Source organism: Marmota marmota, unplaced genomic scaffold (assembly GCF_001458135.2).
Source record: "Marmota marmota marmota unplaced genomic scaffold, marMar, whole genome shotgun sequence".
Taxonomy (NCBI): Eukaryota; Metazoa; Chordata; class Mammalia; order Rodentia; family Sciuridae; genus Marmota; species Marmota marmota.
Window position 1 is genome coordinate 10,721,279 of NW_026000005.1, and position 19,319 is coordinate 10,740,597.

Consider the following 19,319-nt stretch of genomic DNA (forward strand, 5'->3'; position numbering starts at 1 on the left):
TGCTAATGCTACTAATCAAAGAACCACACATGGAAAATCACTACCCTATTCCATATATCAAAGTTTATCTAATAATCTGTAGTTCATTTTTTTAAGCCCATATATTTTTCTTTCTGACCCACTAAAGATCACCATGTTAATAAACAAACAAAAAACAAAGGAGAAGAAGAAGAAAAGAAAGAAGGTGGGACTGGAAGAATAGGAAGTTAAGTGGATTAGACAAAGGGAGATGAAGAGAAGGGAAGGGGATAGGAATAGCAAATAGTGGAATGAATCTATCATGACTTACCTATGCACATATATGAATACGCCACAGTGAATCTTCACATCATGTACAGCCACAAGACTAGAATCCTAAATAGCATGAGACATGCTCGATGTTTGTATAACTATGTCAAAATAAACTACTGTCATGTATAACTAAAAAGAACAAATAGAGGGGCTGAGGTTGTGGCTCAGCGATAGAGTGCTTACTCTGCATGTGTGAGGCACTGGATTTGATTCTCAGCCCCACATGTAAATTAGTAAAATAAAGGTCCATTGACAACTAAAAAAATATTTTTTAAAAAAAGAACAAATAGAAAAGGAAAATACATATGCAAAAAAATGTATAAATTATACAAATTAAAAAAAAGAGACCTAATCCTGACTGTGCTGTTATATCACTTCTTTATCTTTGAAATTAAGATGCTGAACATGGTCTCCAATTTTCTTTCTTTTTATTATCTTGAATATTATCAGCAGAATCTGAAATAACCTTTTTTTCAATGAATTGTGTTCACATTATTATCAACCATTCTTAATTTCCTCTGAAACTAGCTCACTTTTTCATAAAATCTTTTAAATTAATGAGTGGGGGGGTGTCAATTTTTTTCATCCTGCTCAAGTTGTACTCAAAATCACAACAAATCCACCCATCTTTACTTTAGTTGTATATTGATTTCTTTATTTAGTGACATTTATTGAGTTTTACATTCAGTGCTGAATGAGAAGATATTCCTTGAGGGAACAAAATAATTATAATACTTTATGCTTAGTGTTATGATTATGGTTATGTAGTATATACTATAGACACACAAAGGTACCCAATTCCAATGTGGAGAAACCTGTAGAATAGTGAGCTGAGTCCTAACATTGATAAGGAATTTTTCAGAAAAGAAAGACGGAAAGAATTTTCAAGGCAGGAATAACATCATATAGCAGTGCATTCGTAAGCACAGGGAATGGAATAAATGGAAGTCGGATTACAATCATAGGTAGTAACTTGATCAGAAAAGGCCCTTAAGGATTTGTTGTTTTTTTTTCTTAAGGACTGTGAGAAGCTAATGAAATTTTTAAGCAAAGAAGTACAAAATAAGATTGCAAACATTTTAGCCAATAATATAAAAGCTGAGAGAGCCAAGTTACCAGGCTACTTAAAAGTTCAATTTTTTATTTTTTTAAAAAATATATATTTAATTAGGTATATATGATAGCAGAATGCATTTTGATTCACTGTACACAATTGCAGCACAACTTTTCATTGTGTACACTATGTAGCATCATACTATATGTGCAGTCGTACGTGTACCTGGGGTAGTAATGTCCATCTTGTTCCACCATGTTACCTGCCTTCACACCCCCTCCCGTCTCCTTCCTCTCTTTTGCCCAAAGTTAAATTCAGACAATTTGATCCAAAGAGAATGGGATAAAAGCTCTGTTAATAAATAGAGAAAGTCGAGAGTTATGGAGGCCTTCATTGCCTTGAGAAGTTTCAGTTTAGATCCCATGGGATCCTATCATAATAAAATTAAAGCAGAAAAGAGATCTTTTCTCCATCTGACAGCAGATTACTAGAATAAGGGCTTATTTGCCTTTCTTTTGTACATTAGGAAGTTGGTAGTTTAGATAATCTTTATAAATTCTGCACAGACTAGAAAATCCACACAGTATCCCCTTTTTTAAAAAAAAATTACTAAATCAGTGTTTAAATTTTAATCTGGGTTGTGTCTGGGGCTTTTTAAAGTCAACTAAATTTTCTAGTTGTTTATTAAATGCAATAGTTTTTAAGTATTTTAATTGTATTTTTAAAATTTAGATCATAGAAATGAATGATGAGTTAAGAAGAAACAGGCAAGAAATTGTGAATGGATTGAACATATTTTTGGAAGAAAGTGGTATGTTTTCACAAGTTAATTTGCTATTATTTCTTTTAAAATGACATTTTTATTTTTAAACATGCTTTCATTTTATTTAGAGACATTGGTAAATTACAGCAAGTTTACTTGTAAGACAGAAATACTATAATGCCAAATCCATTTTATGTATTTCACTAATAATAATAGGGGAAAAATCCATGTATTTTTACATATAAATCACTAAATATATGTAAGAAACTTATTATCTATTTTGAAATTCTTTGCACGTTTAAAAAAATATTTTCCTCTTAGTTTTCTTGGTAATGTAAAAATTTGTTAATACTAAGTATTTCCCCCCATGTGTAGTGACGACCCTTGATCCCAGATGAAAACAAGATTTTCCACCATGCATGGATTTTAAATTATCAGAGATTGCATTGGAGCAATCAAATTTTAGCTATTTTTCCCAGCTACTTTCCCCATGAAAAACAAAAATAAAATGTGTAAACCCACTCTGCCTCCAAAGATGGAAGAATACTTCATATATTCTAGATTTCTTTAGATGACAAGTTTGAGTATATTCTGTGTGTACTAGCATGTGGCCTAAGTAATGCATCTCAAACTTTAATGTGCATGTGAGTCTGTCTTGGCATGTTCTCATTAAGTAGATCTGGTGTAGGGTCTGATATTCTGCATTTCAGACAAATTCCCAGGTGATGCTGATGTTGCTGGTTTGGGAATCACACTTGTTTCGCAAGATTGCACATAATCCTTTGACTAAATGCCAGGTTCTTGAAATAAACATACATTTTAAAAAAATATAGATAGACACAATACCTTTATTTATTTATTAATATTTTTTAGTTATTGATAGACCTTTATTATTTATTTATTTATTTATATGCCGTGCTGAGAATCAAACCCAGTGCCTCTACCACTAAGCCACAACCCCATCCCCTTTGATTTATTTTTATGTGGTGCTGAGGATCGAACCCAGTGCTTCACAAGTGCTAGGCAAGCACTCTACTACTGATCTACAACTCCAGCCCTAAACATGTATTTTAACTGCAAATATATATTGAAAATCAGATAATCAGATTTATGATCTATTTAGGATCTCCATTCTCTTTAGGATCTTCAATCTCAATGTAGTTTGGATTTGCATTTTCCTGATTGATAGGGATGTTGAACATATTTTTATATATTTCTTGGCCATTTGAAGTCTTCTTTTGAGAATATTTAGTTCTTTTGCCTGTTTATTAATTGGATTATTTGTTTTTTATTTGGTTTGGATTGGTGTTCCATTTTTTGAGTTCTTTATATATTCTGGATATTAATCTCCTGTCAGAGGAGTAGGTAGCAAAGATTTTCTCCCATTCTATAGCTCTCTTCCCATTCATTTCCTTTGCTGTGTAGATGCTATTTAATTGATTCTATCACATTTACTAATTCTCGACTTTATTTCTTAACCTATAGGAGCCTTGTTAAGGAAGTCATTGCTAATGCCAATGTTGGAGTGTTGAACCTGTGTTCTTCTAGCAATGCAAAGTTTCTGGTGTAATTCCTAGGTCTTTGATCCACTTTGAGTTGACTTTTGTGCAGGGTGAAACATAGGGATCTAGTTTCATTTTTCTACATATGGATATCTAGTTTTCTCAGCACCCTTTATTTAAAAAGGTATCTTTCCTTCAACATGTTTTTGGTACCTTTGTCAAGTATCAGATGACTGTATCTATGTGAATTTCTCTGTGTCTTCTATTCTGTTCCAGTGGTCTTCGTATCTGTTTTGGTGCCAATACCATGCTGTTACTATAGCTCTTTAGTATAAATTGAGGTCTGTTATTATTAATGCCTTCAAGATCACTCTTCTTGCTTAGAATTGTTTTGCCTATTAAGGACTGTTTTCTCTAGATCTGTGAAGAATATCATTGTTATTTTGATAGGGATTTTATTGAATCTGTATAACATTTTTTGTAGTATGGGCATTTTGATAATATTAATTCTGCCTAACCAAGAAGAAAAGTTCTTTCCATCTTCTAAGATCTTCATTTTCTTTCTTCAGCATTCTGTAGTTTTCACTGTAGACATCTTTCACCTCTTTGATTAGATTTATTCCCAAGTATTTTATTTTTAAAGTTATTATGAATGGAGTAGTTTTCTTGATTTCTTTCTCAGCAAATTTATTATTGAAATGTATAGGAAAGTTGTTTATTTTTATATATTTATCCCATATTTTGCTACTTTGAATTTATCAGCTCTACAAATCTTCTGGTAGAATATTTTGGGTTCTCTAGGTATAGGATCATGCTTTTATCAAATAGATAGTTTGACTTCTTCATTTTCTGTTTGTATTCACTTAATTTCCTTTTCTTGCATGATTTCTTTGGCTAGAGTTTCAAGAACTATGTTGAATAAGAGTGGTGAGAAAAACATCCTTTTCTTATTTCTGATTTTAGAGAAAATGCTTTCAGATTTTTCCCATTCAGTGTGATATTAGCTTTGGGTTTGTCACAAACAGCCTTTATAATTGTTGAGCAAGTTCCTTCTATTTCTAGTTTCTCCACCATTTTTAACATGAATGAGTATCGAATTTTATCAGTCTTTTTCTGTATCTATTGAGATAATCTTGTGATTCTTGTCCTTAGTTCTATTTATGTGGTGAATTCCATTTATTGATTTGCATATGTTGATGCAAACTTGCATCCCTATGATGGAACCCACTTGATCATGGTGTACTATCTTCTTACTGTGGTTTTTAATATATTTTATTGGGGATTTTTAGTTATTGATTATTAAACAGTAGTTTCTTAGGGCACTCTTCTTTAAGCTTTACTTTTTTCTTTTTTCCATATTTTTATTGGTGCATTATAATTAATCATAAGAGTGGGATTCACTGTTACATATCTGTACATGCACACAATATAACAATATAATCTGATCAATATCATTTCCAAATATTAATTTACTTCCTTCAAAAGGAATGATTTTAGTGTCATTTAAAAAAATATTCAGATGCTGGGGAGATAGCCCAGTGGTATAGCACCTGCCTAGCATGCATGAGGCCTTGAGTTCAATCCCCATCACCACATAAAAAATAAAAACAACAACAATAAAAAAATGATATTTAAAAATATTCATTTACTCAGTATTTACCAAACATCTATCAAAAATACCCTAAGAGATTCCAGACACAGGGCAATTCAAAATTAAGTACAATGTAATCTCTGCCCTTGTGAATATTTTAGTCTATTAAGAGAGAAAAGTTCACAAATAACTATATTCAATTTGATAGTAAGTGAGAGGAATAAAAATGTAGAGGAGGGTCTGATTAAATATCAAATCACTTCAGCAAAGGATAGGGCTAGGGATGTAGCTCAGTGATAGAGTGCTTGCCAAGAGCCCTGAGTCTGATCCCTGGCACTGCCAACATAATAACAAAAAACAGTGAAGGATGGTCAACTTTCTGAAGCTGAAAGATTATTGTTGTTTTTAAATTAGAAACTGGAGAAGACATTCTACAGGGAGCAAAAGGATAGCGGGGAGAGAGATGAAACGTGTTCAGATTACCAGGGAAGCCCAGGTATAACATTCTTTCCATGAGGGAGAAATTCAAGCCAAGGTAGAAGGCTTTGCAGTACTTACATATATAATTCATAAATTAAGGTAGTGATCCTAGAAATTGAAAGGAAGAAAACAGTACTAGAGATAGACTCAATAGGGATTTAGTGTCTGCTTAAACATTTTTTGGAGGCATCACAGGCATTACAGGTGACTCAATTTGAATCTTATGTGCATGAATTCTAGTACCAGTGGGGAAGTCTATATTGTATAGAAGGAAAGTGGTAGAAGGGTCTGGGTTCAATAGAAATAATTCTCTAAGAAAATGAGCCTATTTGCCATATGCATTTTTCCTTCTTACATTTGGTATTAGACCAAGAATGACTTTAGCTGTTGGTTTTAAAAATAAAAATTAGTGTGACTATTCATGTTTTGTAAAAACAGAATGTATACTTATATATTTACACCTGGAATCTTTGAAAGGTAAGCGAATTTGCAGCAGTTTATGGGTAAATGGAAATGATTTTTTTTTTGTGGCTTTTCACTTTGTGGTTTCACCTCTTTTTTTTTAAATTTTTTATTGTTGGTTGTTCAAAACATTACATAGTTCTTGATATATCATATTTCACACTTTGATTCAAGTGGGTTATGAGCTCCCATTTTTACCCCATATACAGATTGCAGAATCACATCAGTTACACATCCATTGATTTACATATTGCCATACTAGTGTCTGTTGTGTTCTGCTACCTTTCCTATCCTCTACTATCCCCCCTCCCCTCCCCTCCCATCTTCACTCTCTACCCCATCTACTGTAATTCATTACTCTCCTTGTTTTTTTTCCCATTCCCCTCACAACCTCTTATATGTAATTTTGTATAACAATGAGGGTCTCCTTCCATTTCCATGCAATTTCCCTTTTCTCTCCCTTTCCCTCCCACCTCATGTCTCTGTTTAATGTTAACCTTTTCCTCCTGCTCTTCCTCCCTGCTCTGTTCTTAGTTGCTCTCATTATATCAAAGAAGACATTTGGCATTTGTTTTTTAGGGATTGGCTAGCTTCACTTAGCATAATCTGCTCTAGTGCCATCCATTTCCCTGTAAATTCCATGATTTTGTCATTTTTTAGTGCTGAGTAATACTCCATTGTGTATAAATGCCACATTTTTTTTATCCATTCATCTATTGAAGGGCATCTGGGTTGGTTCCACAGTCTAGCTATTGTGAATTGTGCTGCTATGAACATCGATGTAGCAGTGTCCCTGTAGCATGCTCTTTTTAGGTCTTTAGGGAATAGACCAAGAAGGGGAATAGCTGGGTCAAATGGTGGCTCCATTCCCAGCTTTCCAAGAAATCTCCATACTGCTTTCCAAATTGGCTGCACCAATTTGCAGTCCCACCAGCAATGTACAAGTGTACCCTTTTCCCCACATCCTCGCCAGCACTTGTTGTTGTTTGACTTCATAATGGCTGCCAATCTTACTGGAGTGAGATGGTATCTTAGGGTGGTTTTGATTTGCATTTCTCTGACAGCTAGAGATGGTGAGCATTTTTTCATGTACTTGTTGATTGACTGTATGTCCTCCTCTGAGAAGTGTCTGTTCAGGTCCTTGGCCCATTTGTTGATTGGGTTGTTTGTTCTCTTATTGTCTAATTTTTTGAGTTCTTTGTATACTCTGGATATTAGGGCTCTATCTGAAGTGTGAGGAGTAAAGATTTGTTCCCAGGATGTAGGCTCCCTATTTACCTCTCTTATTGTTTCTTTTGCTGAGAAAAAACTTTTTAGTTTGAGTAAGTCCCATTTGTTGATTCTAGTTATTAACTTTTGTGCTATGGGTGTCCTATTGAGGAATTTGGAGCCCGACCCCACAGTATGTAGATCGTAGCCAACTTTTTCTTCTATCAGACGGCGTGTCTCTGATTTGATATCAAGCTCCTTGATCCATTTTGAATTAACTTTTGTGCATGGCGAGAGAAAGGGATTCAGTTTCATTTTGTTGCATATGGATTTCCAGTTTTCCCAGCACCATTTGTTGAAGATGCTATCCTTCCTCCATTGCATGCTTTTAGCCCCTTTATCAAATATAAGATAGTTGTAGTTTTGTGGATTGGTTTCTGTGTCCTCTATTCTGTACCATTGGTCCACCCGCCTGTTTTGGTACCAGTACCATGCTGTTTTTGTTACTATTGCTCTGTAGTATAGTTTGAAGTCTGGTATCGCTATACCGCCTGATTCACACTTCCTGCTTAGCATTGTTTTTGCTATTCTGGGTCGTTTATTTTTCCATATGAATTTCATGATTGCTTTCTCTATTTCTACAAGAAATGCCGTTGGGATTTTGATTGGCATTGCATTAAACCTATAGAGAACTTTTGGTAATATCGCCATTTTGATGATGTTAGTTCTGCCTATCCATGAACAGGGTATATTTTTCCATCTTCTAAGATCTTCTTCTATTTCTCTCTTTAGGGTTCTGTAGTTTTCATTGTATAAGTCTTTCACCTCTTTTGTTAGGTTGATTCCCAAGTATTTTATTTTTTTTGAGGATATTGTGAATGGAGTGGTTGTCCTCATTTCCAAGAAATGATTTTTTTTTTTTTTAAGAAATGATTTTTTTAATATTTACTTTTTAGTTGTAGTTGGACACAGTACCTTTATTTATTTATTTTTATGTGGTGCTGAGGATCAAACCCAGGGCCTTTTATATGCTAGGTGAGCGCACTACTGCTGAGCCACAACCCCAACCCCTAGAAATTATTTTTTATATCATAATATATTTATGAAGAAATGGGTTAAATACCACTATGTATGAAATATTAATATAATTATATATATTGTTATATTACCACATATAGGATATATTATTATTTCTTAAGCATGTTTCTCAGTCCTTTTTTTCTAATGTGAAATTTTTTGGTGACTCTTCTTAAGTTGTGTCTTATAGAGTAGATATCTATAGATTTTTTTTCTGCTTTACCCATATCTTTTGGATGTAGAATTGATATCCACATCTTCAAATAAAATTTTTAAGTTCACAGAGCTCACTGAGTTTCAATGATGCTTGAAACTTCTTCATAAATTTTAGCTCTGTTTCTTCTCCTCTCCCTTTCTTTAAGTCTCCTCCAGACCATACCAGACAATTATGTTTTATTTATGAAATCCTCTTTCTACTTTTAGTTTTTATCTTACATTTGTTTCTTCTTCTTCTTCTTGTATATTATTATATATTAGACTATAAATATATTGTATTGTCATGAGCAACTAATTAAAAACATTTTTTAAAATATTTCATTATTACAATAACATTGTTGGATTATGTTATATATTAGTATATATTAATATTATTGGAATGCCTCAGATACTACATATAGTAATAACATAATTATATTATAAAATATCTTATACTACTATGCAAAGTATATTACTTTTTTATTTTTAAAAAAATTTTAGTTGTCAATGGACCTTGATTTTTATTTATTTATATGTGGTGCTGAGAATTGAACCCAGTGCCTCACACATGCTATGCCAGTGCTCTACTTCTAAGCCACAACTCCGGCCCACTTTATTATTTTTTATGCTTTAAAAAATCTACTTTTCTCAATGTGATATTTTTATAGTCTCTTAAATTGCCTGTAATAACTTCTTATTTATAATGTTAGGAAGGATTTGTGCTTTTCCTATAGTAGTGATTGATATTTTTAAAATGCAAAGACCATACTTAAAAACCACTTCATCAAAAGTATCAATTAAAATTTAGAGAATTTAGAATCAAATGTAAAATATTGTAGAATATTAAATACTAAAATATCCCAGTACTGAATTCTAGTTGATTGAAAGAACAACACTAATCAAAGAATATCTAAATAAGAAAAAGTGACTCAAATTTTATTTTTGAAATGGATGCACAATAGGTTACAATTAATGAATCAATAAAATGAGATCAAAACCAATAACATAGAAAAATATTCAAATAAAATGGTAAAGAAAAAATGGAAGAATACATAATGAAAATAATCTGATAAATTGGTAGTTAAATGTGTGGAAAAGATAAAATAATCTGAGTGGAGAGGAAGAAAGGAAGTGAATAGGAAGAAAGGACAAGGCTGGAGGGAACCTGTGTTGTATTTGCCACAAAAGTTCTTTCCTCACTTTCTGCTCTACTCACATTTTACATAGTTTAGATTCTGTACTAGCACTTAACCCTAATGTTTTGGTACTCTTAAAATAACCAGTATCTCCAATTTTTGCCTTAAAACAAAACAAAACATTGAACTACTATACCCTAGCACTGGCATTTACCTTTCATTCAGTCACTGAGCTTGTGACTTCTTCTTACATAACTTCACCTCTTTTTATCATCTAAAAGGACACCTAACCTAGAACGCAGTCTATAAATATCTATATATTTGAATGACAACATTTTGTTTAGCTCTGTTTCCCTTAAATTTTAGTTCCATGCTTTTCAAAGAAAGGTAAGTCATGGGAAATAAGATTCATGGTTCATTTGGGAGCAAATCTTGACTTGAATATAAGACTAAAGATTTTCAACTTTAGTAAGAACAGATTAAAGGGTTTTTTTAAATAGGAAGATAATGTAGTCAAAGTATACATAAAGTGTACATTAGCAATATTAGTTTAAAATCATGTTTAAAATGAGTTGGAATGAATAGGAATGGAGGTGAGAAGTCAGTTTAAAAAATCATACCACTAAAATTCCATTTATGCTATGTCCAACTCTTTTAATCATCTAACATTTATTATATTGTTTCAACACAGAAGAAGAAGAAGTTTCTTTAGAAGAACTTGAAGAAGAATTTGACATTCTTGAGGTATCAAAATATATTATTTCTACCCATCACCCCCACCATTGTCTGGTTCTTATATTTGCAAGTAAAATGTGTTAATAACTTTATAAGGAGAACAAAGACAGTATTCAACAAGAATGTTGAGTTTATGAAATTCATGAAAAAAAGATGCTCTAAATTTATCTAAACTTATCTTGGCTTTCAGAACAGCAAATATTCTGATATTTGTCTGGAAGAAAAATGTATGTTTTTTGTTCTTTTTTGTGTTGTGGCTTTCTGGGTTTCTTATAGTTATTGTTGTCCCTTTGTTTTCTCCTGCATTACAAATGGACCTAAGTATTTCCAGAAACTAGGAGCTAAAGGAGAAGGAATCAGATAGGAATGATTTCTATCAGTGCAAATGGTAGCAAGATGAATTTTCTCTTAAAGGGGAAAACTATGATGTGAGTAACTGAGATATCGGAATTATTAAAGAAATTAATTGCCCTAAATTAACTTTTATTTGATTGATTTTTAAGCAATTTTGGGATATATTTTTGCTATTTGGAGAAAACTACCTAGTCTGATCCTAATATTATATTTTTGTTTTCTCATAAAGGAGGAAGAAACAGAAACTATAAGTGAAGATGGTAGTTCAAAAGAAGCACATGATAAGTCAGTGAAATATACAAATTTATTTTAAATTTACAACTTTTATTAAAAATATAAGGCATATATATTCTAGATTTCAGAAGCAACAGTATAGTGTGATTTGAGACTGTGAGCATTGGAGCTGGCCAATTTCAAGATTCATTTTCAGTTCTATCCATACCAGTTATGTTACTGTAGACTATTTAACTTCTTTGTGTTCCTGTATTATATAGGAATAATACCTATTTTGCAGAGGTTGTAAAGAGTGAGATGAAATGTAATTCAAGTAGTACTATGCCTAGGTCATAATCACATCGTTTATCTCTTTTTACCTATTTCTTTTTTTTTTTCCAAAAGTTTTCAACTATTTCTTAAGGAAATTTTATAATTTAAAAGTAAAGCATCGTTTTGAATGTAGGGTCTATCACTGTATACATGAGTATAATGTATTTATCATTTTAATATGTTAGTCATCATGATAGTGTCTTAGAATCATATAGCATACTAATGATTATATAACTGACCAGAATTTGATACTGTTACAGTTCACTTTCTATTAAGCTAATAGAAGAAAACCATGTGTGTTAAAAATACTGTATTAGCTATCTTATGTAGTTCACTTTGGAATATGGATGTTTTATTCTAATTATTTACAACTCTTCAAAGAAAACAATAAGACATTTTAAAGGTCTATCTCATGTAATTCTGGACATTTGTTGAATTTCTCTATCCCTTTCTTCTCAAATTACTCTCTTACATGTCCATTCTGGAAACATATTCATCAACTTTCTGTGACACAGATTATCTTTTTATAGAAGATCTGAAAACTTTCACTGTATGTTTACAAGGGGTGATATTTTTCTTTATTTCCTGCAACAAACAATTAATAAAAGCCCTTATTCCTGTGTCTCCTCGTTTTGAATAAACAAGAAGTCTTTAGTTCAGCAAAATGCTTTGAATAGGTAATGATGTTGAAGAATTTGAAAGTTATTTGTACCCAAGACATTTTACCAAATCCTCTTTAAAACTCAGAATTGAATGAAATAAAATAATTGAGGGTAGGAACATTAATGCTCTTGGGTGATTCAGGTTGATACTATAGCTAACATTCTTTGAAAATTTGCTATTTGCCAAATATGGTTCTAAGCCTTTTAGATATAACTCACCAATAGAGCAAGACATTACCTGCATTATAAGTGCAGCATATAGGTAATTTGAAATGAAAGTGAGAGCTGCTGCTTTAAAAAGAAATACAATGCTCCACAGACATTTTCCCAAAAACTTTCATCTTTCTATTATGGACATACATTGTGCCCACATGCTTCTCTCCTCACGTGTTCCTTCAGTGTGGGTGTGCGTGCTTTTAGTTTGAATGTACCTGTATACATATGATCACTCTTGCCCAAATCAAGAACATTAAAACCATTTTATGATTATCTTGTCAGTTCTATTCCTCAAAAACTCCTGAGTCTTCTTCTTCACTTCCCTCCTTCAAGCTCTAATTACTTCTGGCCTCAACCATTTAAAAAGTTGTCTAACTTAGTTTCTTTTCTTCTAGTTCTACCTGCTTCCTATCCATAACCCATATTGCTATCAAGAAACCTATGAAATGCAAATCTAATCAAATTACTGTCCTAAATTGATGTAGTTAAATATCTTAGCATGATATATCATGTATTTTATAGTCTGACCTCTAGGCATCTTTTCATCCTCATTTTCAAGAATTGTTTCCTCTTATACGTGAACTTTGCTTGCAGTTTTTAAAAACAAACCTTATTCTTTCCTGATTCTGTATATATCTCTTTTTAGGATATCTGTCTCCACTTTTCCCCTTCCTAATTCTTCTTATTCTGTGCCACCACAGTCCATGGCTGACCAGTAAACTTTTACTTACGTATAAGAATTATTATTAATTCTTGAGAATTCTTTTTGATTTCCCTGAGCAAATTGAGCACTCCTTCCTTTCTTGGTGTGTTTTCAAAATATCTCATACAATATTTTATTATCCACACTACATATCTTCACATTATACACCTTTTTATATATAATTCCACTCTGTGTGTATACTTTTTTCCAACATGATCACACTTGTTTCTACTACATAAAAATACATAGATTTATGAATGTGTAATATTTTTACATATAATGTAATATATAAATAAACTATATGTGTTTGTCTTTCCCACTAGATGTTGATGCCTCGAAGGGCAAGGCTATCTTTTGATTATATTTTTATATCCCTTACCACCTCCTGGTATGTTTGAGTCATGAAATAAAATTTTGCTCATTCATTCAACGTATATTTTTTAGGGCTTACTCTTTTGTACTAGGAGCTGTTCTAGATCCTGGAAAAATAAAGAGTACAAATCATGTCAAGGTCATGGCCTTTATAGACTATATATTCTGGGTTTAGTGGTTATATTAATTAATTAATATAAACTTCCTAAGCACACTCTTGATATATAGAAAATATGTAATGAAGCAGTCTGTTTTCTGTGGGATCATTTGCTTATATTTCTCAAAATATTAATCTCAATTATCATTCTAAACAATTATCTGAACTGATGCTATTGTTGTATTTTCTTTTTTGTAGCATAAGAACACCTCAAAAAGTATCCCTCAGGAGTATCTCATCAATGACAGATGAAGAGGTTAGGATTAAATTAATTAATTTGTCGACTTTTATGGATTTAATGACCAAAAAGTAAAATATTATTAATTCCTAAAAAATAGTTCTTTAATAATTTAATTGTCATGACATTTTTCTTAAGTCCCTAAATCTCTTCTATACATTCATATTTGTATGTGTATTCCTAAGTATTATGTGATGTGTCATAATATGAGAATAGCCTCAAGCTATAAATATAGTTAAGAGTAGTATTATATACAACTGATTGGTAGCACCTTCTGGAAGCTGCTGGAAATTTGACTATTTCAAATATACAGAAGCTAACAAACATAGCTATATTTTTTTTTAGATCCAAGGATTGAAAGTATAGTCTGTAGCCCAACAGTATTAGCACTACCTCCCCCTTTCCTCCAACTCTGTTGAATCATAATCTGAATTTTTACAAAATCCCATAGTTATTTACAACTTTACTGTAAATCTTTTTTTTTTAAGAATTAAAGACATATACAGCTAAGCCTGTCCCTTCACCATTCTATTCGACCTCACTCCCTCTGTCTAATCCTGAGGTGCTAGTTGTCCTAAGATAGATATGTATCCTTCCTATCTGTATTTTTATCATATAAGTTTGTATCCCTAAATACACACACACACACACACACACAGTTTTTAAACTTTATGTAAGTATATAAGTACAAAGTTTTTCCATGACTGTTTTCACTGAGCAGTATTTTTGAGGTATATCTATTTTTGATATCTTAATCAAGAAATCCTTACCTTTGTGTTACCAAGAATTTTCTCTTTTATTTTCTTTTAATATATTTACTACTTTCTTTTTTCATATTTTTCAGAGACCCTAGACAATGGAGATGAATTGATTCAGGCTATTACAATAGGAATTATGTTCATTAAGAGAATCAACTCAAGTTAGAGATGGAATTTTGTAAAGGCAGGTGAACTAAGGAGTCACTCATTGAGAAAGGGTGGAAATATGTCACATATAGGAATGTGTGTAAGCAAGGTAGCTCTTTGTAGTCCCTCAGACATAAAAGGGTTTTTACAGCTGTCACTGATTTCAGGGAACACAGAGTTCAGATAAAATTCAACATGATCACATTTAAGAATTAACTAATCTGTTTTTATTTTGTATATGGTATCTAATAAATACTTCTTCTTTATTATTACATGGATATAGTCAGTTTTCAGTTATCCTACTGATATTGTTACAGAGGTCATCTTTCTTCCACTAATTTCTGGATTCTCTATTTTATTGAAGTGTTCTGTTTGCCTAACCCAGAGTTACAACATTGTTTTTAATTATTTCAGTTTTATAAAATAAATCTGTTTTAAATTTAAACTGGAAAAAGCATCCAGTTGCTGAGTATGTATGCACAAATATATCTTCAATAGATCAAGCTTCTTAATTGTGGTGTTAATACAAGAAGCATATATGAATTTTTTTGTTTGTTTCTTTGTTCTGCTACTTTTTTAATACAGAGGAAGGTAGAAAATCTTCCAACTATGACTATTTTTTTTTCTTGTGGCTCTGTTAAGTTGCTATATTTTGATGCTATGTTATTAGATGCATACAAATTTAGAATTCTTGTAACTTGTTGATTAAAGCCCCATGTAATAACCTTCTTTAAAGTTTTAAATAAATTTTATCTTTAAATCTATTTCATTTGATGTAAATATAGCTATATCAGCTTTCCATTTTGTTAATATTTGGCAGACATTTCCATCTTTTTTCTTTCAGCCAATTCTGTATCCTCATGCTGAATTTTTACTGTTAAGTCTTATAATAATTAGAAAAATGTTCTTAATATTTGTAGTAACTATTGATTTGTTTACTATTTTCTATCTTATTTGTGTGTTTTCTGTTAGTCTCTCTGTCTCTGCCTCTCTATGTCTGTTTTTTTTTTCCTTTTGACATATTTCTTTTCCTTGTTCCAATGGGAGATGTTTTCCTCTTGGTTACCTACTACTTTGAAAGTTAATTCTGTATTTTGAGGGAATTTTTCCCCCAAAGTTTATTTTAATGCTTCACGTATGTTTCTTAAGCCATTTTTTATTCTGGGCTAACCTCAGTGACTCAGTTTTTATAGATTAATGATAATTGGTATAAAATTCAGCAATTTATAAAATATTTTCATATATATAATATATATGTATGTGTATATATATATATATATATATATATATATATATAAACTAGCTTAATTCTGTCTTATATTTACTGTCATGGATTTCTTCCCTTCACATGCCTTTCTTGGAAAATTAATTCATATTTCTTTTTTTTCCTCTAAAGTTAGTTTTTTAAAAAATTTGTTCTAATTAGTTATACATGACAGTACAATGCATTTTGACACATCATAATTAAATGGAGTATAACTTCTCATTCTTCTGGTTGTACATAATGTAGAATCACATTAGTCATGTAATTACATATGTACATAGGGTAATAATGTCCGATTCATTCTACTATCCTTCCTACCCCCACATCCTTCCCTGCAATTCACTCCCCTCTGCCTGATGCAAAGTATCACTGTTTTTCCCTGGCCACCCTCCCCATTGTGAATTAGCATCCGCAGATCAGAGAAAACATTTGGCCTTTTGGTTTTTTTGGGTTGGCTTATTTCCCTTAGCATGATAGTCCCAGCTTCATCCATTTACTGGTGAATGCCATAATTTCATTATTCTTTAAGGCTGAGTAATATTTCATTATATATATATATATATATATATATATATATATATTTATTTATTTATGATATATATTTGATATATATACCACATTTTCTTTATCCTTTCATCTGTTGAACAGCACCTAGGTTGGTTCCATAGTTTTGCTATTGTGAATTGAGCTACTATAAACATTGATGTGGCTGTGTCACTATAGTATGCTGATTTTAAGTCCTTTGGACATAAACTAAGAGTGGGAGAACTGGGTCAGATGGAGGTTCCATTCCAAGTTTTCTGAGGAATCTCCATACTGCTTTCCAAAATGGTTGTACCAATTTGCAGTCCCACCAGCAATATATGAATATAACCTTTCCCCGACATTTTTGCCAACATTTGTTATTTGTATTCTTGATAATTGCTATTCTGACTGGAGTAAGATAAAATCTTACAGTAGTTTTGATTTGCATTTCTCTTATTGCTAGAGTTGTTTTTTAAGCCACCACATTATTATTTCCATTGAGATAGTTGGTTTCTGTATTGCCAGAAATGGATAAATTAAATTTTTTTCAGCCTTCATACTTTCTTGCTTTTTTGTTTTGTTTTTGGTACTGAGTATTGAACCCAGGGATGCTTTAACACTGAGCTATATCCCCAGCCTTTTTATTTTTTATTTTGATATAAGGCCTCACTAAGTTGCTTAGGGCCTCACTGAATTGCAAAAGTTGATCTTGAACTTGAAATCCTCCTACTTCAGCTTCCCGAGTTGCTGGGATTACAGGTGTGCCCCCGCTATGCCCAGCCATACTTTCTTGATCCATGGTTTCTTTTAGGTTATTTGACAATGAATTTAAGACTTTTTTGCATAATTTTGAAATCTTGAAATAATTTTTGAAATATACTGTGACAGACACAATTGTGTGTGAGGGTGTGTATGTGTATGCGTGTTTGTTTATTTGTCCTTTCTATCCTGATTATATCAATGAGGAGTCTTCTGTGTTGTTGTTTTTTTTTTTTCTTGATATACAATTCCTTTGGCTATCACCCTCTTTATCTCTCCTTTGTAACCTGTTATACTAAAAGCATTATCTATATTTTTTCTCTACTTTTAACTTTCCATTTGTTTTTAGATTAAATTATAAATTGTACAGTGTTGCTATTTTAGAAAAGATAGAACTATTAAAAACCAAAAACAGGAAAAAAAAAATCTAAATTCCTACCCAGGGCAATTTCTATCCTTTCAGATTTTTTTTTCTGTGTACCTACACAGTATTTGTGAAAATTAGCTTAGTATTAAACATGTTCACCTGTGTCTTGTTTTTCTGTTTATCAATTATTAATACATTTTCATGTCCGTAATTACAGATTTGAATCATCATGTTAACTATAGCATAGTATTTCATTATGTGGAAGTTAAATAGCATTGAATTATTACAGTTTAGTTTGTTTCCAGTTTTTTTTTTTTTAAGTTTGAGGTTTGGTTTTTTGTTTTGTTTATTCTTACAGTCTTTTAAGCTTATAAAATAATTTACTTATTCATATATTTTCAGAGACTTAATATGAGAATTAAGAAATTTGGTATAATTACAAATGAAGAATTCAGAAAATCATCAGGAACTTCTTGGTAATTCCTGCATTTCTCATTGAAATTCCTTTTAAAATTTTAAATGCACAATTTGAAATATTTTTTAGTCATAAGTTTCTCATAGAGCTTTTCTTTTTTATTTTTTCTTTCAAGCATTGGATTCAATATGTCAACTGGTATGTACTATCATTATTCTAAGTATTACATAAGTTCTGTTAAACATGCATAGGACACAAATACCATCAATAAGTATGAGGTCTCAGAAATTATCATTCTTTGGTCACTCCATGTATAGAATTTTAAACAAAAACCAACACTTCAGTGTTCACTTGCCTTTTTTGATTTTTCATTATTTAAATTTTTTTGTTTTTTCCCAAGAGGGGAGGATAAAAATAAGGAAGCATATCTATTTTGTTGCAGAATGTGGCAGCATATGTTCCTTTCCTTTTAAGCAGTTTAAATAAAAATTGCCCTTTATTAATAATCTGATGATTATTAGAAAAGCTAAAGAGAAATAAACTGACTATTTATTAGGAAGAAAAGAAATAATATGGATTAATAAGATATATATTAGGTAATATTTCAAAATATTTTTGTAGTATCAAATATAGAAAAAATCAGAATTGCAAACTAGAGAAATCATGGAACAGCAAAGAGTAAAATTTGTGTAAGATAGCTACATACCTCACATAACTACATTTTTCTAAACAATTTTTGGAAAGATATAAAGACTTTACAAAATGTTATTAGGTTTAATTTTAATTATAGTATAAGATTATAGACTGATAAAATTTCTCTAAAATAATATAAACATTGTGAAAGTTTAATTGCATGCATTTAACATATTAAAAACACACTTGGGAATTAATTTTCTAACCACTATTCTTAGATAACTCAATTGTTTTTAAAATATTGCACATTAATGTATATTCATAATGATGATTCTTAGGACAAGAAAAGTTCACAAAAGATTATGTATTTATCAATATAGTTTATGTTAAACATATTTTTTAGTTCTTGTAAAATAAATAATTAACATTGTCATCAGCATTAGGACCAATAGCCACCTGAATAACATTGGAATATTAAGAAAATTCAAACTGTTAGAGCATCTGTATTGGAAATGGAGATGGTACATTGCCTGTGGAACATACTTTAGATGATAAGGTTGCAAGATTATATGTATGATTAAGAAAGGAAAGTTAGCATTTTATAGTTACTCTTTATATATAAAATTTTAAATTTATAAGTATTAAGTGGGAGTGATTAAAAGGTTATTCAAATTTTTCTTTTTGATACAAGTACTTTTTCAGCAACAT

The 19,319-nt window shown here is 31.2% G+C and overlaps 1 protein-coding gene across 3 annotated transcripts in view; it reads left to right on the forward strand.

Moving 5' to 3' along the window:
* Positions 1-19,319, forward strand: part of Pms1 (PMS1 homolog 1, mismatch repair system component) — a 115,270-nt gene that overhangs the window by 77,516 nt on the left and 18,435 nt on the right. Inside the window, exons 15-21 of one of the 3 annotated variants that reach the window (XM_048808164.1) lie at positions 2,078-2,156; positions 10,452-10,504; positions 10,818-10,923; positions 11,079-11,134; positions 13,704-13,761; positions 17,966-18,039; positions 18,154-18,311. In XM_048808164.1, the coding sequence (XP_048664121.1) occupies positions 2,078-2,084 (7 nt within the window). In that variant the 3' untranslated portion in view covers positions 2,085-2,156; positions 10,452-10,504; positions 10,818-10,923; ... (2 more) ...; positions 17,966-18,039; positions 18,154-18,311. Of the gene's footprint in view, positions 1-2,077; positions 2,157-10,451; positions 10,924-11,078; positions 11,135-13,703; positions 13,762-17,965; positions 18,040-18,153; positions 18,312-19,319 lie in introns of those variants that run through there. The other 2 variants (XM_048808162.1, XM_048808163.1) reach the window with 2 other exon arrangements.